The sequence below is a fragment of the Astyanax mexicanus genome, chromosome 24 (genome assembly GCF_023375975.1).
Source record: "Astyanax mexicanus isolate ESR-SI-001 chromosome 24, AstMex3_surface, whole genome shotgun sequence".
Classification (NCBI taxonomy): domain Eukaryota; kingdom Metazoa; phylum Chordata; class Actinopteri; order Characiformes; family Acestrorhamphidae; genus Astyanax; species Astyanax mexicanus.
The window spans coordinates 12891918-12911183 of record NC_064431.1 but is presented as its reverse complement, the minus strand read 5'-3'; the positions used below and the strand labels follow the sequence as shown (position 1 = coordinate 12911183).

General features: G+C 37.3%; 1 protein-coding gene across 4 annotated transcripts in view; it reads left to right on the top strand.

Annotated features, from left to right (window-relative positions):
* The window catches only part of pparg (peroxisome proliferator-activated receptor gamma), a 46854-nt gene that overhangs the window by 14721 nt on the left and 12867 nt on the right, over positions 1–19266 (top strand). For 3 of the 4 annotated variants that reach the window (XM_007229634.4, XM_022682408.2, XM_007229635.4), the window contains exons 2-4: positions 11187–11642; positions 13188–13357; positions 18664–18802. In XM_007229634.4, coding sequence (XP_007229696.2) covers positions 11189–11642; positions 13188–13357; positions 18664–18802 — 763 coding nt within the window. In that variant the 5' untranslated portion in view covers positions 11187–11188. Of the gene's footprint in view, positions 1–3962; positions 4195–11186; positions 11643–13187; positions 13358–18663; positions 18803–19266 lie in introns of those variants that run through there. The other variant, XM_007229633.4, reaches the window with a different exon arrangement.

The following is a 19266-nucleotide window of genomic DNA, read 5'->3' as shown; positions in this document are numbered from 1 at the left end:
AGGTTCTGATCAGTTCATGCTGAGGTGTTTTGTCGTCTAGAGCATCAAAGTTTGGTTTCTGTTAAAGTGTCTCAGTTTCTGACGCTTGTCCATTTTTCCCAAACAACAAATCAAATTTAAGAACTGACTGTTCACTCTCTACTTAATAATGAAAAGGTTTGGGCACCCATGATCATTTTTAATGATTTTCCTTAATAAATCATTGGTTGTTTTAATCAGCAATTTGAGCAGTTTACCTGCTCCCCACAGTAAAATTTAGTGGTGGTTCATCATGCTGTGGGGCTGTGTGGTCAGTGCAGGTACTGGGAATCTTGTTCAAGTTAAGGGTAGCATGGTTTCTAGTAGGGTTGTGCCATATTGTATCATACCTGATAATATCACCCAAAAATTTGAATACCGTGAACGATATTATATCCTGAAATATCGTGTCATATAAACCCACCCCTAATTATCACAACATAGTACTACTTTTTTGGCGTTTTTAGCAAAAGAAAAATTCACACTGTTCTCATTTCCCATTATATATCTACTAGAGACAGATTATATAACTTTAATCCTTGATATAAAGAGATATTTGGAGTGCATTACTAGTATAATGACATTCTGAGTCATTGACTTCTTTTACAAATCTGATAAAATTATTATTTTTTTTAATATCTCAGTTAGCCATATCATGTTGCATGCAATAATACAATTCTAAATAATTTTTCTAATTCAGTGTTTTGTCATATCGCCAAAAGTATCGTTATCATGAAAATACCATGAAATATCGTGATATTATTTTAGAGCCATATCTCCCACCCATAGATTCCAGTCAATATCAGCAGATTCTTGAGAACAATGTTCAAGAATCAGTCACAAAAACCCTAAACAGTTTAGTTCTCGATTTCCAAAAATACAGTATTATTTTTTTATTATTAGTTTATATATAAAGATTAGTGGTTAATTTAGTGTTGTGTTTAAACACCACCCACTAGATATCAGTGTTATAGTGTGATGTTAGATGTCTTTGTTCTGATTGGATTAAAACTATTATTCTACACAGATTTTTTTCCCATTATGTTTAAGTTCTGTCTCAATACTACCTGTCTCAATATTTTGTTTGGATGATTTACTTTACCAGAAATAATTGAGATAAAATATTTTATTGTCATTTCAAGACACTGCATTTAATGCCACTGATAATAGTGATAATGTTGAAAAGCTTATTGAACTTTACATTGTTGAGAATATTCATACATTGGAATTGAAATAAAAATGTCTGGTCATTTTAAAGATCTTAAATAAAACAAAACAAAACAAAAAAAAATAGAAACATGTCAGCACATTTACATAAATGGTTTCTCCTTGCTAAGAAAAACTAAAATAATTATGACAATATTGATGTCAGTAAAAATGATTGACTAGCTGTGGATATTGGCTCTATAGGCTTTTTAAATGTAACAGTAGTGCAGTATTGAACATTTTTCCTCCATCAATCATCTCAATCATCTCTAAAAACAGCAGATGTTCAGAAGGAAAGTCTCGGGATTTCCCCGCACACCATGTTTCCCAAATCACTCAGAACAAATCAGGGTTCACGCGTGCCAAGCCTGACAAATCTATGCCAGACTACCCAGCATGTGGTCTACCAGTCTCGTAGTGTAATTCCTGTATCAAAGTGACGAACACCTGCCCAGCAAATTCAGTAGTAGCCGTGTGGGCGGCGAGACAAGCCGGTGTCTGGGCTCCGTCTCATAGCGAGAGGGCACGAGTGACACTCAGTGGGGGAGATTTTGCTGGCAGAGCGGAGGTCAGGAAGTCACATTTTCTCTGTATGCAGAATCTTGAGGTCACGTCCTTTTCCATTGAAAATGTCGCACCTACAGTGTCGCGACCAAATCCTGAACCTGAGCCACACTCTCCACTTTTCAGAGAAACACTGTTTCAGAAAGTGCTCAAAGAGACCAACCAGCAGCACTGCAGTGAAGAGTTTAGAGCACAGAGATGAAGCTCTTTCCTCTTTTCCACTCGTTTGCAATTACAGCAGATACAACTATCCAATCACGTTTCACTACACTACCAAGTTCATTTCACACCAGATATCAGTCTATAGACCTTAATAAGCTTGATAGGCCAAATATTTGGCAGGCAAAATTATTCTGCCAGAAATGGCAAAAAAAAAATTTTAGGCATTTTAGGCTCTCTTCCACATCATTGAAAATACCAATTTATTTAAAGTTTTCTTATGCAGTGGTGGAAAACCCACACTCCTCCACATAAACTGATCACAGAAAACATCCTGTTTACACATGTATTAAATGAGGACAAGATTCATCTCTGGTCACCCCCAAAAATCGCCTCATTGATCTTTAATGTCAGGTGTAAACAGGATCTATGAGTAATTTAATGCTTCTTTAGTACCATGATTATACCTATAAAATGTATTTTTGCTTTGCTTTGTCGTAATTATATTTTTTCAATTATTAAACAAACTTAAATATCAGAAAAGATGATTTGAGTAAATACTTTTTAATTGTTAATATGATTTATTAAAGGAAAGAAAGTATCCAATCCAATCTAGCCCTGTGTGAAAAAGTGTTTGCCCCCTAAACTTACTACCTAACTCTAATCAAGCTTTACCGATAACTGGCAACAAGTCTTTCACATTTCTATCGAGGAATTGTGGCTCACTTTCTTTGCGGAATTGTTTTAATTTAGCTTGATTGGAGGTTTTCGACCATGAACCACAGCATCTCAATCAGACTTTGACTAGGCCACTCCAAAAGCTTCATTTTTTTTTTCCAAGCCATTCAGAGGTGGACTTGTTGTTTGTGTGCTTTGATCATTGTCCTGCTACTGAACCCAAGTACGTCTGAGCTTGAAGTCTGGAAAAGATGGCAGGATATTCTTCTTCAGGATTGTCTGGTAAACAGCAGAATTCCTGGTTCCATCTATTACAGCACGTTATCCAAACCCTGAAGCAGCAAAGCAGCCCCAGACCATCACACTACCACCATCATGTTTTATGTTCAGTATAATGTTTTTTTTATATATATATATCATGTGTTAGTTATATGCCAGATGTAATTTGATAATTTGAAAAAAGTAAGTTTGACAAACATGCAAAAACAAGAAAAATCTGTAAGGGGGCAAATACTTTTTGACGCCACTGTAGATACGGCCAAAATGCAATTGTAAACACACAAAGACACATTTTAAACAGATACAAATCCGATCACTCAAACGACTTCAGGAGGTGGTCTGAGAACAGTTAAAACAGACTATATTCGATCAATCAAACCACTTCAAGACATGGTCTTAGATGCATTTAATCCAATACAAATTCAATCACTCTGACCACTTCAGAAGTTGGTCTGAGATGCAGATATAACAGATACACAATGGATTACTTAAAACATTTCAGTAGGTGGTCTGAGAGACATTTAACACATTTTTGCATATTCCGTCCCACACAGCAGTTGGAGTCCAGCTTGGTAACACATATGACTAGCAAATATAAACATGTGGTAAAAATATAATCAGGGTGAAGATCAGATACTATCGCTATGAACAAGCTCATTGCAGATCCAGTTATAGTTTCTTTAAAAAAAATTGTAGAGGGGTCTTTAAATATTCAAATTCACAAAATTCTATTGCAGAAATTGTACATTATGGAACAACAAATAGTTATTTTGTGTCATTGCCTGAAGAACCTTTTGTAGTACGTTTATTTTTTTGGACTGCAGGGAGGTTGTGCAATGTTTTTACCCCCTATGCTACACCTAGTCTGATACTGTTTACCCTCCGTTTCACCATTTACGGGAATTTTCTGCAGACAGGCGTTAGAGTTGAGGAAAGATCTGCTGTAAGAACACCCTGGAGGTAAACAGTCTGAAAGTTTAGCACTGTACATTCCTCTGGTCTGAGGAAGAGGAGTGTGGTATGCAGGTTGTGCTGAATTATCTGGTCAGAATCCCACAGCGAGAGGAGCAGTCAGTCGCCTGTTTGAGGGCTTATCAGCCCGCCTCGCTGAGATGAATGTGGAGATGTCGTTGAATGTGGTCAGGCAGGTTCGGCTGGTGTCCTCTACTGATGATCCCGGCTCTGCTGCAGACTGTAGCTACGTGAACGGTAGCACCTCTCAGCTGCCAGACCTGTGATTTCCCTCAGCCTCAGGACTATGTGACTGTGACGGGTGGTAAATGGAGGTTGGTAAGTGGATTTTCTGGGGTTTTTCTTGTGTATATTCCTTGCTCTCATTTCTTGAATATTAGTTGTCCACAAAGAACAGTGTTTCCTGGTGTGTTCAGCGCATTTTTAGAACTTTGCAATCCCTGTTTTAATGCAGATTGATTTTTTACCTGTTGAGTTTCAATGGTAAATAGGAAGCTGATGTGGATCATGCATACATTTTATTTTATTTTATTGGCAGTGCTGCTGGACAATAATGCCCTCAAACCTTTCAGGTGTTTAAACCACTTTTGGACCAAACCAGTTTCAGTCTGTGCTTTTACCAGTTATGTGGATCATCAGGATGATCAGCCTGAAGTATTGATGATTAATGGTGCTTTCACACCTGCCTTGTTTGGTCGGAATTGTCAGAATTTCAGTTTGGGTCTGAATCAAACCAGCAGGTGTGAACAGGACTGCGAACCACACAAGCAGCTGTTTGATTTGGAGAGTTTGGTCCAACCAAAAGAGGTGGTCTCAGTCTAGATCTACTGAAATAAGGTCCGGTTCATCTGCAGTGTGAAAACACTTCTCTAGATGGTTTAGACCTTCTGACTTTCTAACTTATTACAGGAAGTTTATGCAGTCTTTAAACAAACCAGAAGAAAAAAGACCCTTGATGTGCAGGATGCAGCATTTAGGACACAAACGCTTAAACTGGAAAATCATTAATTTACTGTAACAGTAGGTTAACCCTTATTTATAAACAGAAATAAAAGGAATCTGAGAAGAATATTTTCAGATTCTGACAGAGAGCTAGAATCGGCCACACCAGGCAAAGCAACTCGGCATATTCATATCTAACATTCTGCAAACCAATAAATATTAAGTATAGAGAGACTCCACCCATGTAGCTGATGATGACAGGATGTAGTAAAGTTCTTTATTCTGCTCACTAAACTGCAGTGTGAAACCGAAACTAACTGGAGCAAACCTACACAACATAACAAAGACATGAACTCTGGTGCAGACTCTGTGATGAAGATAATGATGAAGTTACTAGGAACAAAACATTTTTTTAAATGTACACTAGTTTGGCTAATATTTATTGAGCTACACATACAGAAGTAGTGTATAATGCATATGCAACAGGCGTGGAGTTGTAGAGGTTCCTAATGATGTCCTGCGAATGATGTCCATCCCATGCAGCCTCAATACTCTTATGCAGTTCCTGCAGATATAACAGTAGGGGTATATGAATGTTGACAGTGCATCCAATAGCATCCCTCACAGTTTCAATCAGAGATGAATGAGTATTGTACTGTTGCACACAGAAAAGATACGGGGTTCAGAAAAGATAGGGCCACTAGTTGCAGGTCATCATTTAAGTAAAATGCCTGTAATGAAGACCAAAGATGCTCTAGCATTATACAAAATGACACCCCACAATGTGGTCAACGTGGTGAGGAAGTACTTTTCGTACAAGACAATTATTTGAAAATAAATGGTGGATAATGATGCAAGTGCAGCAGTGATGTCAATGACGTGTTGTATATTGGCTTAGCAGTGCTTCACACTTTTAAAACAGGTTAGTATGTTAAAAAGGTTGTGTACTAATCTGCCAAACCAGCACTACTGAGTTTAGTACTCAGTGCTAAATGTATAATAATATATTATATAATAATATATACCTGATAGTATTAGTGTGAAGTACACATTTGGGACGTAGCCCAGATTTCCACAAATGTTTGACATTTAAAGGCTTTAAATTCTGACAGCATTATATAAATACTCCATCACTCCATTGAACTTCTCCTTTGTACTTGATCTGCACTTTTAATACAAGAGGTTTTTGGTGTATCCGTGTGAAGCTGTGTAACACTGTAAGTGATGAAACTTCAAATATATGTAAAATCATTGTTTTCCACACTTCATCTTGGCCTGACCACCGCTGTTGTTAGGAAATATCAGTGGAAAACATCATGTTCTTGTTGCAATCCCGTCCCTGTGGAAGGGATTTCACATCATCACTCTTTCCTTCACATTCTCTCCATCTAACTGAATCAGAGCTCCTCTCACAGACCCTACACTCTACCCTACACAAAAAACGGGTTCCATTGAGTACGGAATAAAGGGTTCTTTTAAAATAGAAGAATAAATGAACTCTACATTAAACACTATATAGGTCCTACTCTGTATATAAGTCCACCTTCCAAGGTTTTCCAAATGGGCCAAACAAAGCACCATTTAACCAAACAAAACACCATTTAATTTTACCTTCTACAGAAGATTTTCTACCAATCTAAAGAACATTAAGCCAAACAAAGCACTATTTGAAAAACACATGGTACATTGATTTTTCATTCTTCTAAATAGAACCACCTAGAAAGTTTTTTTATTTAGTTTTATTAGTTTTTATTTAGTGGTTCTTTAAGGTTGTCTTGTTTCCAAATACAACCATCTACAGGAGGTTTTTAATCAGTCCAAAGAACCCATAACCAACCAAAGTGCTATTTCAAGAGCATTCAATGGTTCTTTAAGGGATCATGGGTCTATTCACAATTATTAAAGAAGTAGAAGTATTGAAGCATGTAGGTCAAGGTCAAGGTCCCATATAATGTAGAAACACCTATAAAAGGGTTTTCTTCAATGTGAAAAAAACAAGCAAAGAGCTTTTTGAGCTTATAATGGGTGTTTATGGAACTATTTTAAAAGGACAGAGCATCTACGCAGGTCTACTGTATGTAAAGCGGGAGAAACGTCTGTGTCCGAGCACAAAGCTAAATGTAAAGCTTTCACCTGTACATTTGTGTACATTGCAAGATCAGACTTGATGGGACAGTTGCTGAAGGTCCATTAAGGGCTGGTCCACATGACATTTGTAGGCTTTTGTTTGTCAGCACTGCGTTAACTTTGATCGTTTGTCATGTTTTGTTCGGTTTGCTCCGCACGTCAGGTTAACGCAAACACTGTCTGGACCAATCAGCTGTGCGGAAACAGGAGAAGCTTTAATGTGGATCTTCAGCACTGTCACGTGTAACTACCTTAAATCATCACAGAGAAAAGACTGGAAGAGTGTAGACGCAGTAGTTCTGTAAATGGGCTGAAAAGAAAAAGGAGTTTTATTCTTTATAGCTCTGCACAATACTGGAAAAAATGATATATTATCATATTTAAAATGCACAAAATTTCACCACATTTCAGTCCAAAATTTAATGTTTCATGATATTTCCAGTTACACAGTTTGTGTATTGAAGACTGAAGTAAAATAAATAATATTGGACAGATATAAGCTTCCTTTTGTATCAAGCAAGTTAGCAAAGAATTACATGTATGGTTTAATTAGCCTCCTGCGATGTTACATTGTGCCCTTTGCAATTATAATAAAAAATATGAACATATATTGTTGATACTGTGATAACAATACTTATTTTTAAGTATGTTTTATGTAATATACACAACTTATCAAAAGTTTTGGAACACCTTTATTTTTTTCCCCTTTTTATTTAAGCTCTTTATGTCCAGTCAGTAACTGTAAATAGCACATAATACAATACATTTTCCAAAAAGTAGTTTTAGTATGGTAAAAAATGTATATTGTAAATAAAACCGAAACAGTATTGAAACAGATACTGCTGCATTTACACACTTACACACAGCACATACACACATTTATCATAATAACTAGAAAAAGACACAGAAACCCAGATCACTCTGTAACTATTAAAAGTAGAAGACTTTTTTTTATAAGAAATTAAAGATGAAGCCAGAGAGCAGTTAGTACTGTTTCCTACACCTTCAAAAGTCTCTGGGAAACTGGAGGAAGAGGTTTAGCTGACCCACATGGCAACGCCAGCCTTAAGCTCAGCCTAACATTGGACTAAGTCTCAGTTTGTGAAAAAGAAGAATTAGAGATCTGACATGGGATAATAAAGTCTTATTAATCAAATAGGTAATCAAATAAAAAAGCAGTTTGTCTGGACCATACAGCGCAGCTGCTGGACAGCAAAAAAATAAGGATAAACTGGTTGGATCTGGTTGGTTTTTGAATGTGGTTCAGGAGCAAGAATTCCCAGATTTCCTCCAGGGATTTACGTAAAATATTAAGTATTTTCGCATTACGACTAATGACAGGCCTGGAGAATTAAGCTGTAGACTAGAGGACCTGAGTTCTCTGGAATATTGGTGCCATCTAACATCCTGATCATACTATTGCTGTCACATCAATGCTCTAGAAAAATCTATTAGAAACTCTTCTGTGGAAAGTAGAGAATGTTACTTAGAAAGTAGACCTTATAAGAGGAGAAAGATTGGTGTCCCAATACGTTTACCATTTTATTTTACCAGGGTATCAAAATAAGTCTTGCCCACAAAATGAAAACTTAATCATACTGAAAACATGTTTTGTTACACCCTTATTTAAGGATGTATTCATTCATTTAAAAGAATTTTAGGCCCTCAAGGTCAGGCCACCCTTTTCCCAGGACAGGCCTGTGGTTTTAGAATGTGATGATGTACCACACCAACCCAACACCAGCCCAGCATAGAAATTAAGGGGAGTGAACGGAAGCAATGAGTGTCTCACCGAACCAAAGCGTCCAACTCCTCCTGATATCTTCCTCATCTTTCCAACTGGAGCAAAAGTTCTCTCACAAGCAACATGTTTACCACATCTCAGCGTGGACATGTTCAGGACAGAGCGCAGAGGCTTCGCTAAGAATAGAAAGTCCTGTTCTGTCCGGCATTCCAGAAAGCGTCCGAAGAAATTAGCCTTTTCTCCCGCGTGTTCCGGAACAACTGGTAGTGGTGGGTAGTCGCAGGGAGCCTCCATTCATTGGTCCGCATTCCATTCAGGTATGAAGGGAAAAAATAAGTCATTGAGTAGAGGATGTTTGGAGCCCACGGGTATTTTTAGAACATCACTGGGAAACATTTCAACTATTTATCTATTTTTGGAATATTTAGTGGGCACTCTTGTAGCCCAAATTAACACCTGGACCCTTTCTCTTTAAACACAACCCCTTATTATCCTCACAATACACTGAGAACTGCATTCCCATGAAGGTAAAATTAACCGTCGGAAAGAAAAACACATTTCCACAGTCCTGCCTATAAAAACAGGCTTTGCACAATCGATGGCCTTGATTATGTAAAATCTTGCCCTGTGTGTGTGTGTGTATGCGTGTGTGTAGAGGTTGATATTGGGACAGTTAGGGCAGTAAACTGATTGAGTTCATTGATGTGTATGCCAAGTCAAGCAAGTACATCGAGTACAGTTTCTTTACTGAGGTCATGTCCCAATATTAAATTGTTATATATTGCACTCTACCTCACTCTGCCTTGCTGTACCTCACTCTCTCTATACCTCACTGTTTCACTTTACCTCTCTCTGCTTCAGTCTGCCCTGCTCTACTTCACTCTCACACTACTGTACTCTGCCTCACTCTACCTTACTCTCTCTCTCTACATCTCTTTACTTCATTCTACCTCACTACACCTCACTTTACCTCAGTATACCTCACTCTCTCTATACCTCACTCTACTGCACTCTGTCTTGCTCTACCTCACTCTTTTTCTACATCACTATGCTTGATTATACCTCACTCTACCTCAATCTGCTTGCCTCATTCTACCTCACTTAAACTCTATAGACAATATATATATATATATATATATATATATATATATATATATATATATATATATATATATATATATATATATATATATATAAAGTTTCACCCAGATGGAAGTGTGGTGTTGCATTACTACTCAGAAGAAATGTAAATGTTACCAGTAACAATAAATGATTTTTATTGGAATATTTATTGAGCAGCACATACAGTTGAAGTTTGTAACTTATGTGCAACATGCTAGATGTCTTGGAATATTCTCATGCAGTTCCTGCACATGTTGCTGGGCAATAGATTTGGGGTGATGCAGCTGGACATGGCATATCGTCTGTGTGTTTCTTTAAGGCAAGCTCTTGAGTCAGCAGCAGTATTAGGGCACGCATTGTCCCAAATGACAATTTTCTATACATATGAATAATGTTAAAAGTAATTATTTACTTCAGACTAGAGTTCTGCAGACCTGCAGCTTCCAATTTCAGAACTGTTGATTTAAATTCTGTTTCAGTCTCACACTTTGTCAGACTTTTCACACACACACACACACAGATACACAAAAAGGGTGGTTCGGCCTGCTGGTTTCAGGGCCAAGAGGCCACTAGGGATGATGTTAAGCAATACCATGCTGTTCCCCGGCCTCCGGTGTTTATTTGTAAACGCTGATTGCTTGATGCTAGATGCTAAATAAATGAGTCATTTTAGAATCAGCGAGTTGGTGTTTAAAGAATTATGTGAACACTCTTTTGGATTCAGCTGAGACTAATGCATTAGCTTTAGCATCAGCTCAATGTAGGAGTGTATGATATGGACAGAAATGTGATTGATACAACAATGCGAACAATATCAATGGACCAGTGCCTCACTGTACCTCCCTCTGCCTCGCTCTACCTTATTCTACCCCCTCTTCCTGAGTCTACCTCACTGTAAGCTTGCCTACCTTGTTCTACCTCGCTCCTGCTACCTCATTTTGCCTTCCTCTACCTCACTCTTTACATTGCTCTAAATGGCTCTACCTTAATGTACCACACTCTAACTTGTTCTCTCTCACTCTGCCTTGCTCTACTATCAAACATAAAGATCTCCCTCTATTTCTGCACACAGGTAATGCAATTTTATTACAGTTTTATTTACAATGTTACTGCACTTCTTTCGATTTGTTTTTGGTGAAAACTCATAGCACGATTGAGATAAAAATATGATTATGATACAACTCTAGGTCAGTGTCATTTTGCTCATACAGTAGCACCACTGAAAGTCCTTAAAGAAAAGAGGCTAAGACCTAAAGAGTCTTCAGAGTCTTCAGGGTCAGGCACAGTCAGTACGATTCCGTTGGGTACGATTGCAACACTGGCTTGCCTTTAGCCTTGTTCTAAACCACCCTCTCTCTTTCTCTCTCTCTCTCAGCTATGGTGGACACACAGATGTTTTCCTGGCCCATGGGATTTGGCCTGAGCACCCTGGACCTGGAGGAACTGGACGACAGCTCGCACTCTCTAGACATGAAGCCTTACTCCACGCTGGACTACCCAACCATCTCGGGCGCGGAGTACGAGCCCAGCCCGCCCCAGAGCGAAATGACACACATGATGGACCTGACGCACATGTACAGCTACCGAGCCCAGGAGGCCAGCTACAGAACCCTGGATGCCAATTACAGAGCACATGAGAACAGCTACAGAACACACGAGGACAACTATAGAACCCATGAGAACAACTATAAAAGTCAAGAGAACTATAGAACCCAAGAAAGCAACTATAGAACCCATGAGAACAACTATAGAACCCAAGAGAACAACTATAGAACCCAAGAGGAAAACTACAGAGCTCAGGAGAGCAGCTACAGAATGCAAGAAACCCAAAGTATGCATTAAATATATACACATTAAACACAGTGTCTCAAATGCTAGTGTTGCTAACAGCCCATAAAAGTCAACAGACACCAATTAGCACCATACAACTGAAAGAATGCTAATTGGTGGCTGCGGGCTTCCATACATTGTTGTTCTTGATAGTGTATATCTATGACTGTAGAAAGTATGGGCTGTGAAGTGAAGCCCCCACAGGTCTAGCGCCAGCTGGCTGCAGTATTATGTGTAACTCCGGCCCTGACCATATGTTTCAAAAACAAATCAGAACCACCCATTTTCCATCTTATTTTTCTCCTCAAAACTGTCTTTCCTGTCTTATTAAGTGTCCCAATAATGCTTAACATAAAACCACATTCTGCTATATTGTTGTGCTGTTGGTCGCATTTCTCTTTTTCGGTAAGTCTGATGTTAGCGTAAATAGTCAGATGTGTACTGTAGTAGCTTCATCTCGAATCAATCCATGGTGTCTGTTTTCGACAGTAAAAATTTTCTCAGAACTCTGATAAAACAAGGTAATTAATTTATAACCATTTTGTGTTATAAGTTTCTGTGAGGACTGTTTGCAACTGTTTTAATCTCACCAAGAGCCAAAAGTAATGTGGGCTTCAGTACTCATAGAGCTGGTTTTGTGGGACATGATCTTTGATAACTGAAACCCATCTTCACTATTCATTATTCTTTTGATTCTGTAGGCTTAATCTCCTTATTCTTACCCCTGACTGCGCTGTCAGTAGAGAACAGTGTTGTAGAAGACAAATATGTACAGGATTACATTCAGGGCTCTATTTTTACAATTAATCTTTTTTTATTATTTAAGAAGCTGCTTTTTATATCATCCAAACATTCCTTGATGAATTGACCATGTTATATTTATATTTATATATACAAAGTATATAGTTATATTGAATGCTTTTTAATACAATCAACAAACAGCAAAAAAACAAAACGTTACTAAAATAATAATAATAAAAATAAACATAAATAAATGTACATTTATTGGCTTTTTTTGTTTGTTTCTTTTTAGACATGATTAAAAATGATAGAAATGCCCCAGTTCAAATTTGTAAATAAAATGTAAATTTGCTCTGTATTTTTTTTTTTTTTTTGGATAAACATTTTGGCAAACTATCTCATCAAACTAGATGTGATTATTTTGCAGTATAGGTAGATATGAATCCTTTTTTTATCCCAGCCACTACAGAGAACACACTTTTGCACACTCTAAAGCATAGTCACTGTTCATGTAGTGCATTTTTCTGGTTGCAGCAAAAAATAAATGTAAATATTTAATTTAGTTACAGAAATATTTTACATTTAAAATTAGTATTTGTAAAGAAGTTTATTTACTTATTTAACAAGGGGAGCCCAAAATGCACAGGACTGTACATATGAAATTATTTTTTTTACATTTGAATGTTGTAGAACAGCAACAAGAGTAACAGGTTTGCTGTTAAGGGTTAATGGTTACCACACATTTTAGAATATAGTCATTTATATTTGCATTAATTTACAATCCCACAATGTTGATTCTATTCAGGTTCTATAAAGCTTGAGCCCGAGTCTCCTCCGCAGTACGCAGAACACAGCCTGTCCTTCTCCAAACTGCAGGACGACCCGTCCGCCTCTGTGCTGAACATCGAGTGTCGGGTCTGCGGGGACAAGGCCTCGGGCTTCCACTACGGAGTCCACGCCTGCGAGGGCTGCAAGGTACAGTTAAACACCACTTCCTGTAAAATCACACACTCTACACACCCCACTTCCTTACTTCATCCTGCGAACTGAGAATGCCAATGGTTAGAGAAAGACTGTAATGGGCAAAACAAGATACTTCTGTCGGGTTGCTGTGAGTTAATGTAGTCAATAGAGGCAGCTTTCTTTGCAAAAACTGTAAATTTGGGTCTGATTTTCCTAAAGAATCTCAAGCCCCTTAAGTCTGAAGCATCCAATAAATGTAAAAAAAATGCCTGGACAAATAAAAAGTTGCCACCTGGATTTAACTAAGTAAATGATCTGGGGTTGATGCTGCAGGTCTAGGTTCAGCAACAGTATGTGCTGAAAGAATGAGGTCAGCTGACTACCTGAATATACTGAATATAGACCAGGTTATTCCATCCAATCCAATGGATTTTTTCTTCCCTGATGGCACAGACATATTCCAAGATAACAATGGCAGGATTCAACGCCTGGAATTGCGAAAGAGTGATTCAGGGAGCACGAGATCATAATTTTCACACATGGATTGTTCACCATAGAGTCCAGACCTTAACCTCATGACCAGATTGCTGACCTTTACAGCATAAACGAGCAGGTCAGTCTCCTCTACTGCGACGTAGGCTCTTAAAAGGGAATGGCAAGTGACGCGCTGATTTGTTTATTTCACGTTATGTCCAAAACATACCCATGATTAATTAGCTGCTTGGAGTGCAGTTGATGGCTCACCTACATATCGCTAAAATAGGGCCCATAGTGTGTTTGTTTGAGTGAAAAGCAGATTTTGTACAATTAGCAGAATTTGTTTCTCTGAAGCTAAGAAAACAAGTGGGTTAGTGTGCCTGTACTGTGAATGTTTAGCCACATGTGCTAGTGTAGTGAAATAATCTGACGTATAATCTATTTTGTCAAGTATATAAATCTGCACATTAGTTTATAAAATGTTTCTGTTAGTTTTCCCTAATATGATTTGGAATGATTAGCGGAATTAGCCTTCTTTCCTCTGAAGCTTTTAAAAGTAGGTGCGCTAACATTGCCTATACCCATCTACAAAAATGTAGCTACCTGTGCTAGACTGTGACTGTGCTTCTCCTGGATTTAATAACAGGTGTAGGTAGAACACTGTTTCTCCTAATAGGTTTATGATTGTTTACTTGCTTCAGAGAGCTCTACTGCAAATACTTCCAAAAATAATTGGACATATCTGTATAGTATATTTTATTGAGTATAAAACAGTCTAACTGATTCAAAAGATTAGTTTAGATTGACACTAGATTGACACTAATAGGTTCAGGAAGTGCTCCAGAAAGCTCTATTCTCCTGCAAATATTTCCAAAATAATTGAACATAGGAAAATGTATTTTATTGAGTGTATAAGCATCAAACTGAATCAACATTACGTACTACATTATTCATGAATTGGAACAATAAACAGAATTAATGTTCTGAAGCTGTTAAAGGCTAATTCGCTATGACTGAGCTGCTCCTGGGTTTAATAACGGGTGAAGGTAGAACACCGTTCCTCCTCTACACTCGAACATCTAACTACAGCCGAGCCCCAAATGCCCAAACACACTCTTCCCGTCATTCAGATAAATTAAGCCCAGGTTTCAATTCACACTCAGACATGCAGATGAGGTCAAAAGGTGTCTGGCTATCTTTCCTCCGTCTGTCACATGAACCACAAAAGCCCTGACAAGTTTCCACACTGAGAAATATGTACGGGCAGAGAAAGAGAAAGAGAGAGAGAGAGAGAATAAGAATAATCGCGTGAGTGGGCGACCCAGACTGCTCAGATATATTTCCATCCCCCGTGCTCTCGGCTCAGAGCTGCTTGACGCTGGTGGGCGTGTGGGTGGGTGGTGGTTTTTCATGAAACACCTTAGAGGAATAGTTTGGGTGAAAAATGAAATTGACACAGTTCACGATTCACCCCCAACTTTACCTCAGCGGAGTGCAGCTCTGAGTTTTGTACTGGAGCTACCTGGCTAATGTTGGTAGCCTGCTAACTGAACATCACACAGACAGTATTAAATACTGAGGTATTAAATACTGAGGTGGAAAACAATATTGTTAACAAACTTATTATCAGTATTATTTTAGGAACTTTTTATTACTTGTTTTTTTGAGTATTATTGAAATTGATTACTTTTATTTCAGTTACATTTCCAAGAGTCAAAACACACTTTCCATTATTTAACTTAATTTTATTTTATTTTATTTACTGGTGTCAGTGTCAGTCAATTCAAATATTTAGTCAGTATTATATGATTAAACACAATTAATCACACTTTTGTCTCGTCTTAACACTTTTAAAGCTTTTAATAGTGAATATTTAAATGTAAATAAATTAGACGTGGAGTTATATTTGTAGTAGTGGGGTCATTCATTAAAAAAAAAGTCATAAAAGAGGTTAATGGGCAGGTGTCCGTAGAGTGTAAGATTGTTTATACACAAATCTGCCATAATATTAAGACCAGTGAACCAAGTAAAGTGAAAAACATGGAAGATCTGTTTCAAGTCAGATTAAAATTCATTTTATTTATTATAGGATATTTTATCCCAAAAATATTAAAAAAAAAATATTATTGTGTACTATATGATATGATAGTAGCATAATAGTGCACCCTTTAACAATATCTCTAAAGAAGTATTTTTAAATACTTTTTGAAGTTGGAATTGTAATATATTTAATATTCCAATATATTTGATTTATATTATTATATTTTTTTATATACTAAATAACCAACATCATTTTGTTTAACATAATAATGGCTTATTCCGCTTAATATTCTTTACTTGCAAAGCAAACACAACAACATGTCAATATATTTTATGATATATTATTAATGTAATTATTGTGACAGGCCTATTGTAATATACAGGTTTTTAATTTCCAAATAGTTTTGTCCAACTCTTAAAAATAAAGGTGCTTCACACACAGCTTGTCTATTCCCTGTAGAGATATATGTATAACTACCGATAGAAAAGAACTTTCTGAAGCAGACTAACAAACAACAAACATTAATCTATTGGCACTTTGCTTAATCTATTAGCAAGTGTAGGCTAATCTATGAGATATAACCCCCCCCTGATTGACTATGTTTTAAAATATTTTTTCTTATTAAATCTCTATTAAATATAGCACATGGCTAGTTATTGATACAAAATAGGTTCTTCCAGTTACCCCTTTATTTGAAAGATTTTAAATTTCCAAAAGGGTAGATCTTGGAAATATAAAACACCCCCCCCCCCCCCTCCCTGTTGCAGGGTTGAACTTCTTATTTCCTAGAACTGGACGATTGAAATGACTGGAATGTTGCTATTGACTCTAAAAACTGCATCCAGACCAGAACCACCCGGGCTTTTACTGACAGGTCCAATAACAATGCCTGAAGTCCAGTTCAGCCAAGCAGGTTATTACATTAAAACACGAATTGTTCTAAAATACAAAAGCCTTTTTTTGGGTGGAGTGCTAATGTTAGACCCAACATCCTATTTCTATTTATAGAACAGAATCCTACTAAAATTAACAATAAAGTGTGCGGGCGAGGGGGTGGGGGTGGGGGTGGTAGGTGGGTAAAAAAGTGCATGAAAACATCCTCTTAGTTTTGTTATGTGTGCCTGAGCCTGACTGTAAGCTGAACTGTAGATGTGGTCTTAATTCCTGTGTATTTAGTCCTTAGCAGCAATAAAAACAGAAGAACAACAAGTTGTACTGTAATGAAATATAGTTTTGCTTAATCAATTACACAATGAATATTGTGTCCCATAACATTGGTCAAGACCCATTAAAGTTACAGAAAGCTGCAGTGACCTGTGCTATAGGCATTTTATATGCATTTTCCTGTATTACTTTTTAGCCACCATTATTACCACCCACTGTGCTGTTGACTACTGTGGGTGGTAATTAATATGTCTTCTGTGAAATATTTCTAGTATATACATGACACTGTATCAACCTCACTCAAAAAGATAGCACCTCACAACTTATGCAAGTGTGGGTGTTTCCAAGCTGTTTACACACAATTTACACACTGCTATCCCATGACTTTTGGCTTGTCTCCCTTAATATACACTGTATGTCCAAATGCTTCTGAATGCATGCAGCTAATGCATGCTGACACAGATGTGCAAATGCATATAGATACAGCTTGTTTAGTTGTAGTAGAGAAATACTGTCAAAAGAATAGCTCTGAAGCAGATAAACAAACACAAACCTACTGGTACAATGTTTGATCTAATGCACGTCGTGGGCTATGAGGGTATAAAGTCCCACAGCACTGAGCTGTGGAGTAGAGGAACTGTGTTCTTTGGAAGGCTGCAGTCTGATTTATTAAAGCGTAGAGAAAGAATAACATTTCACATATACTATTAGCATCACTTTTGCAGGCCAAAGTCCAGTCGAGGCCGTGCTGTTGGGTCCTAATGGTGTATGATATAGATAAGCCTGGCCTATCGTGAGGTCTCAGATTATCTTTGGGTGAATAATGACTTTGAAGTTGACTGAGGTGTTGTAACAGAATGAGTGCTAGGTGCTAAGCTTGGCTTGTGGGCATAAACCATATGCAAAATGATCATTTGGCAGGCGAGAACGAGTGTTCTGATATAAATCTTGGTTCTCGTTTTCTGTGTCGCTGTCACTGCTCTCGATAGAAAGACATTATGATATTTTAGAGGAACTGCCCTAATGCATGTGCAGTACTATTAATAATAAATCTGATCTGATCTGGTCTGAACTTGTGAGTCACGCTTAGTTTATAATAGCTGTAAATTTATTCGTACACCATATTAACTACTAATATGGTAGTGGCACAATACAACTTTTTTCATGTGGGATACTGACACAGATACTACTACTAAAAAAAGTTCTGTAGTTTAAAATTATGTAATTATATTGAGTTTCAATTTTGTTAAATTGGGCTGAGCTGGGCTACTGATATTTTTATGATGCATTATTTTAGCTATATACTGTTCCAAAAATATTACTATTACATAATACCAATTATATCATTATAATATAATAACAGTCCAATTACAATCTTAGCAAAAAGTTTTAATTGTACAAATTTAAGACTCTGCAACTGGAATATAAATATTTGTAAATGTCCTTAATAAATAAAACATAAACTAAAGAAAACCCTTTTTTTAAACAGAGAAAACATACCGGCTCATTTATGAATGCTTTGTTGATTTGCTTAATAAGAAAACACAATGGGCAAGCAGAAATTATTGATAACATGATTATCGTGACAGGCCCTGCACAAGAAATCCTTCTGAACCCTTTATGTTTTTGTTCTCAGGGATTTTTCCGCCGAACAATTCGTCTAAAGCTAGTCTACGACCACTGCGACCTCCACTGCCGCATCCACAAGAAGAGCCGCAACAAGTGCCAGTACTGCCGCTTCCAGAAGTGCCTGATGGTGGGCATGTCACATAATGGTGAGTAGCCACTTCTTCTGTAGTTTAGTTTTTATTTAATCAGAACATTATCTATTATCTATTATCTATGTACAGATTTGTGGCAGTGATTAATTTAATGTTGTGTTTAAACCCCACACACAACATTAAATTAATCACTGCCACAAATCTTTACATATAAACTAATCATTAAAAATCTATACAGTATCGCAAAACAAAATATCACAATACAACACAGTATTGATATTACACCCCTTTTTACCCTTAAGCCCTTTATTAAAGTCTAGCCTGGGAAAGGCCTTGCTGTTTAAGTGAAACCTGCGTTTGGTTGAGCTGCTATAGGATATAAACTCTGTGTATGGCTGTACCATTGAGGCTGCAGAGTCTTGGCCTGCTTGCTTTTGTTGTTTCCTCTTTGTGGTCTCCACCTGCATCGTATGTGGCATTGCTGTCAGAATGTGCAGAGCGCTGAAATGTGCACTGCC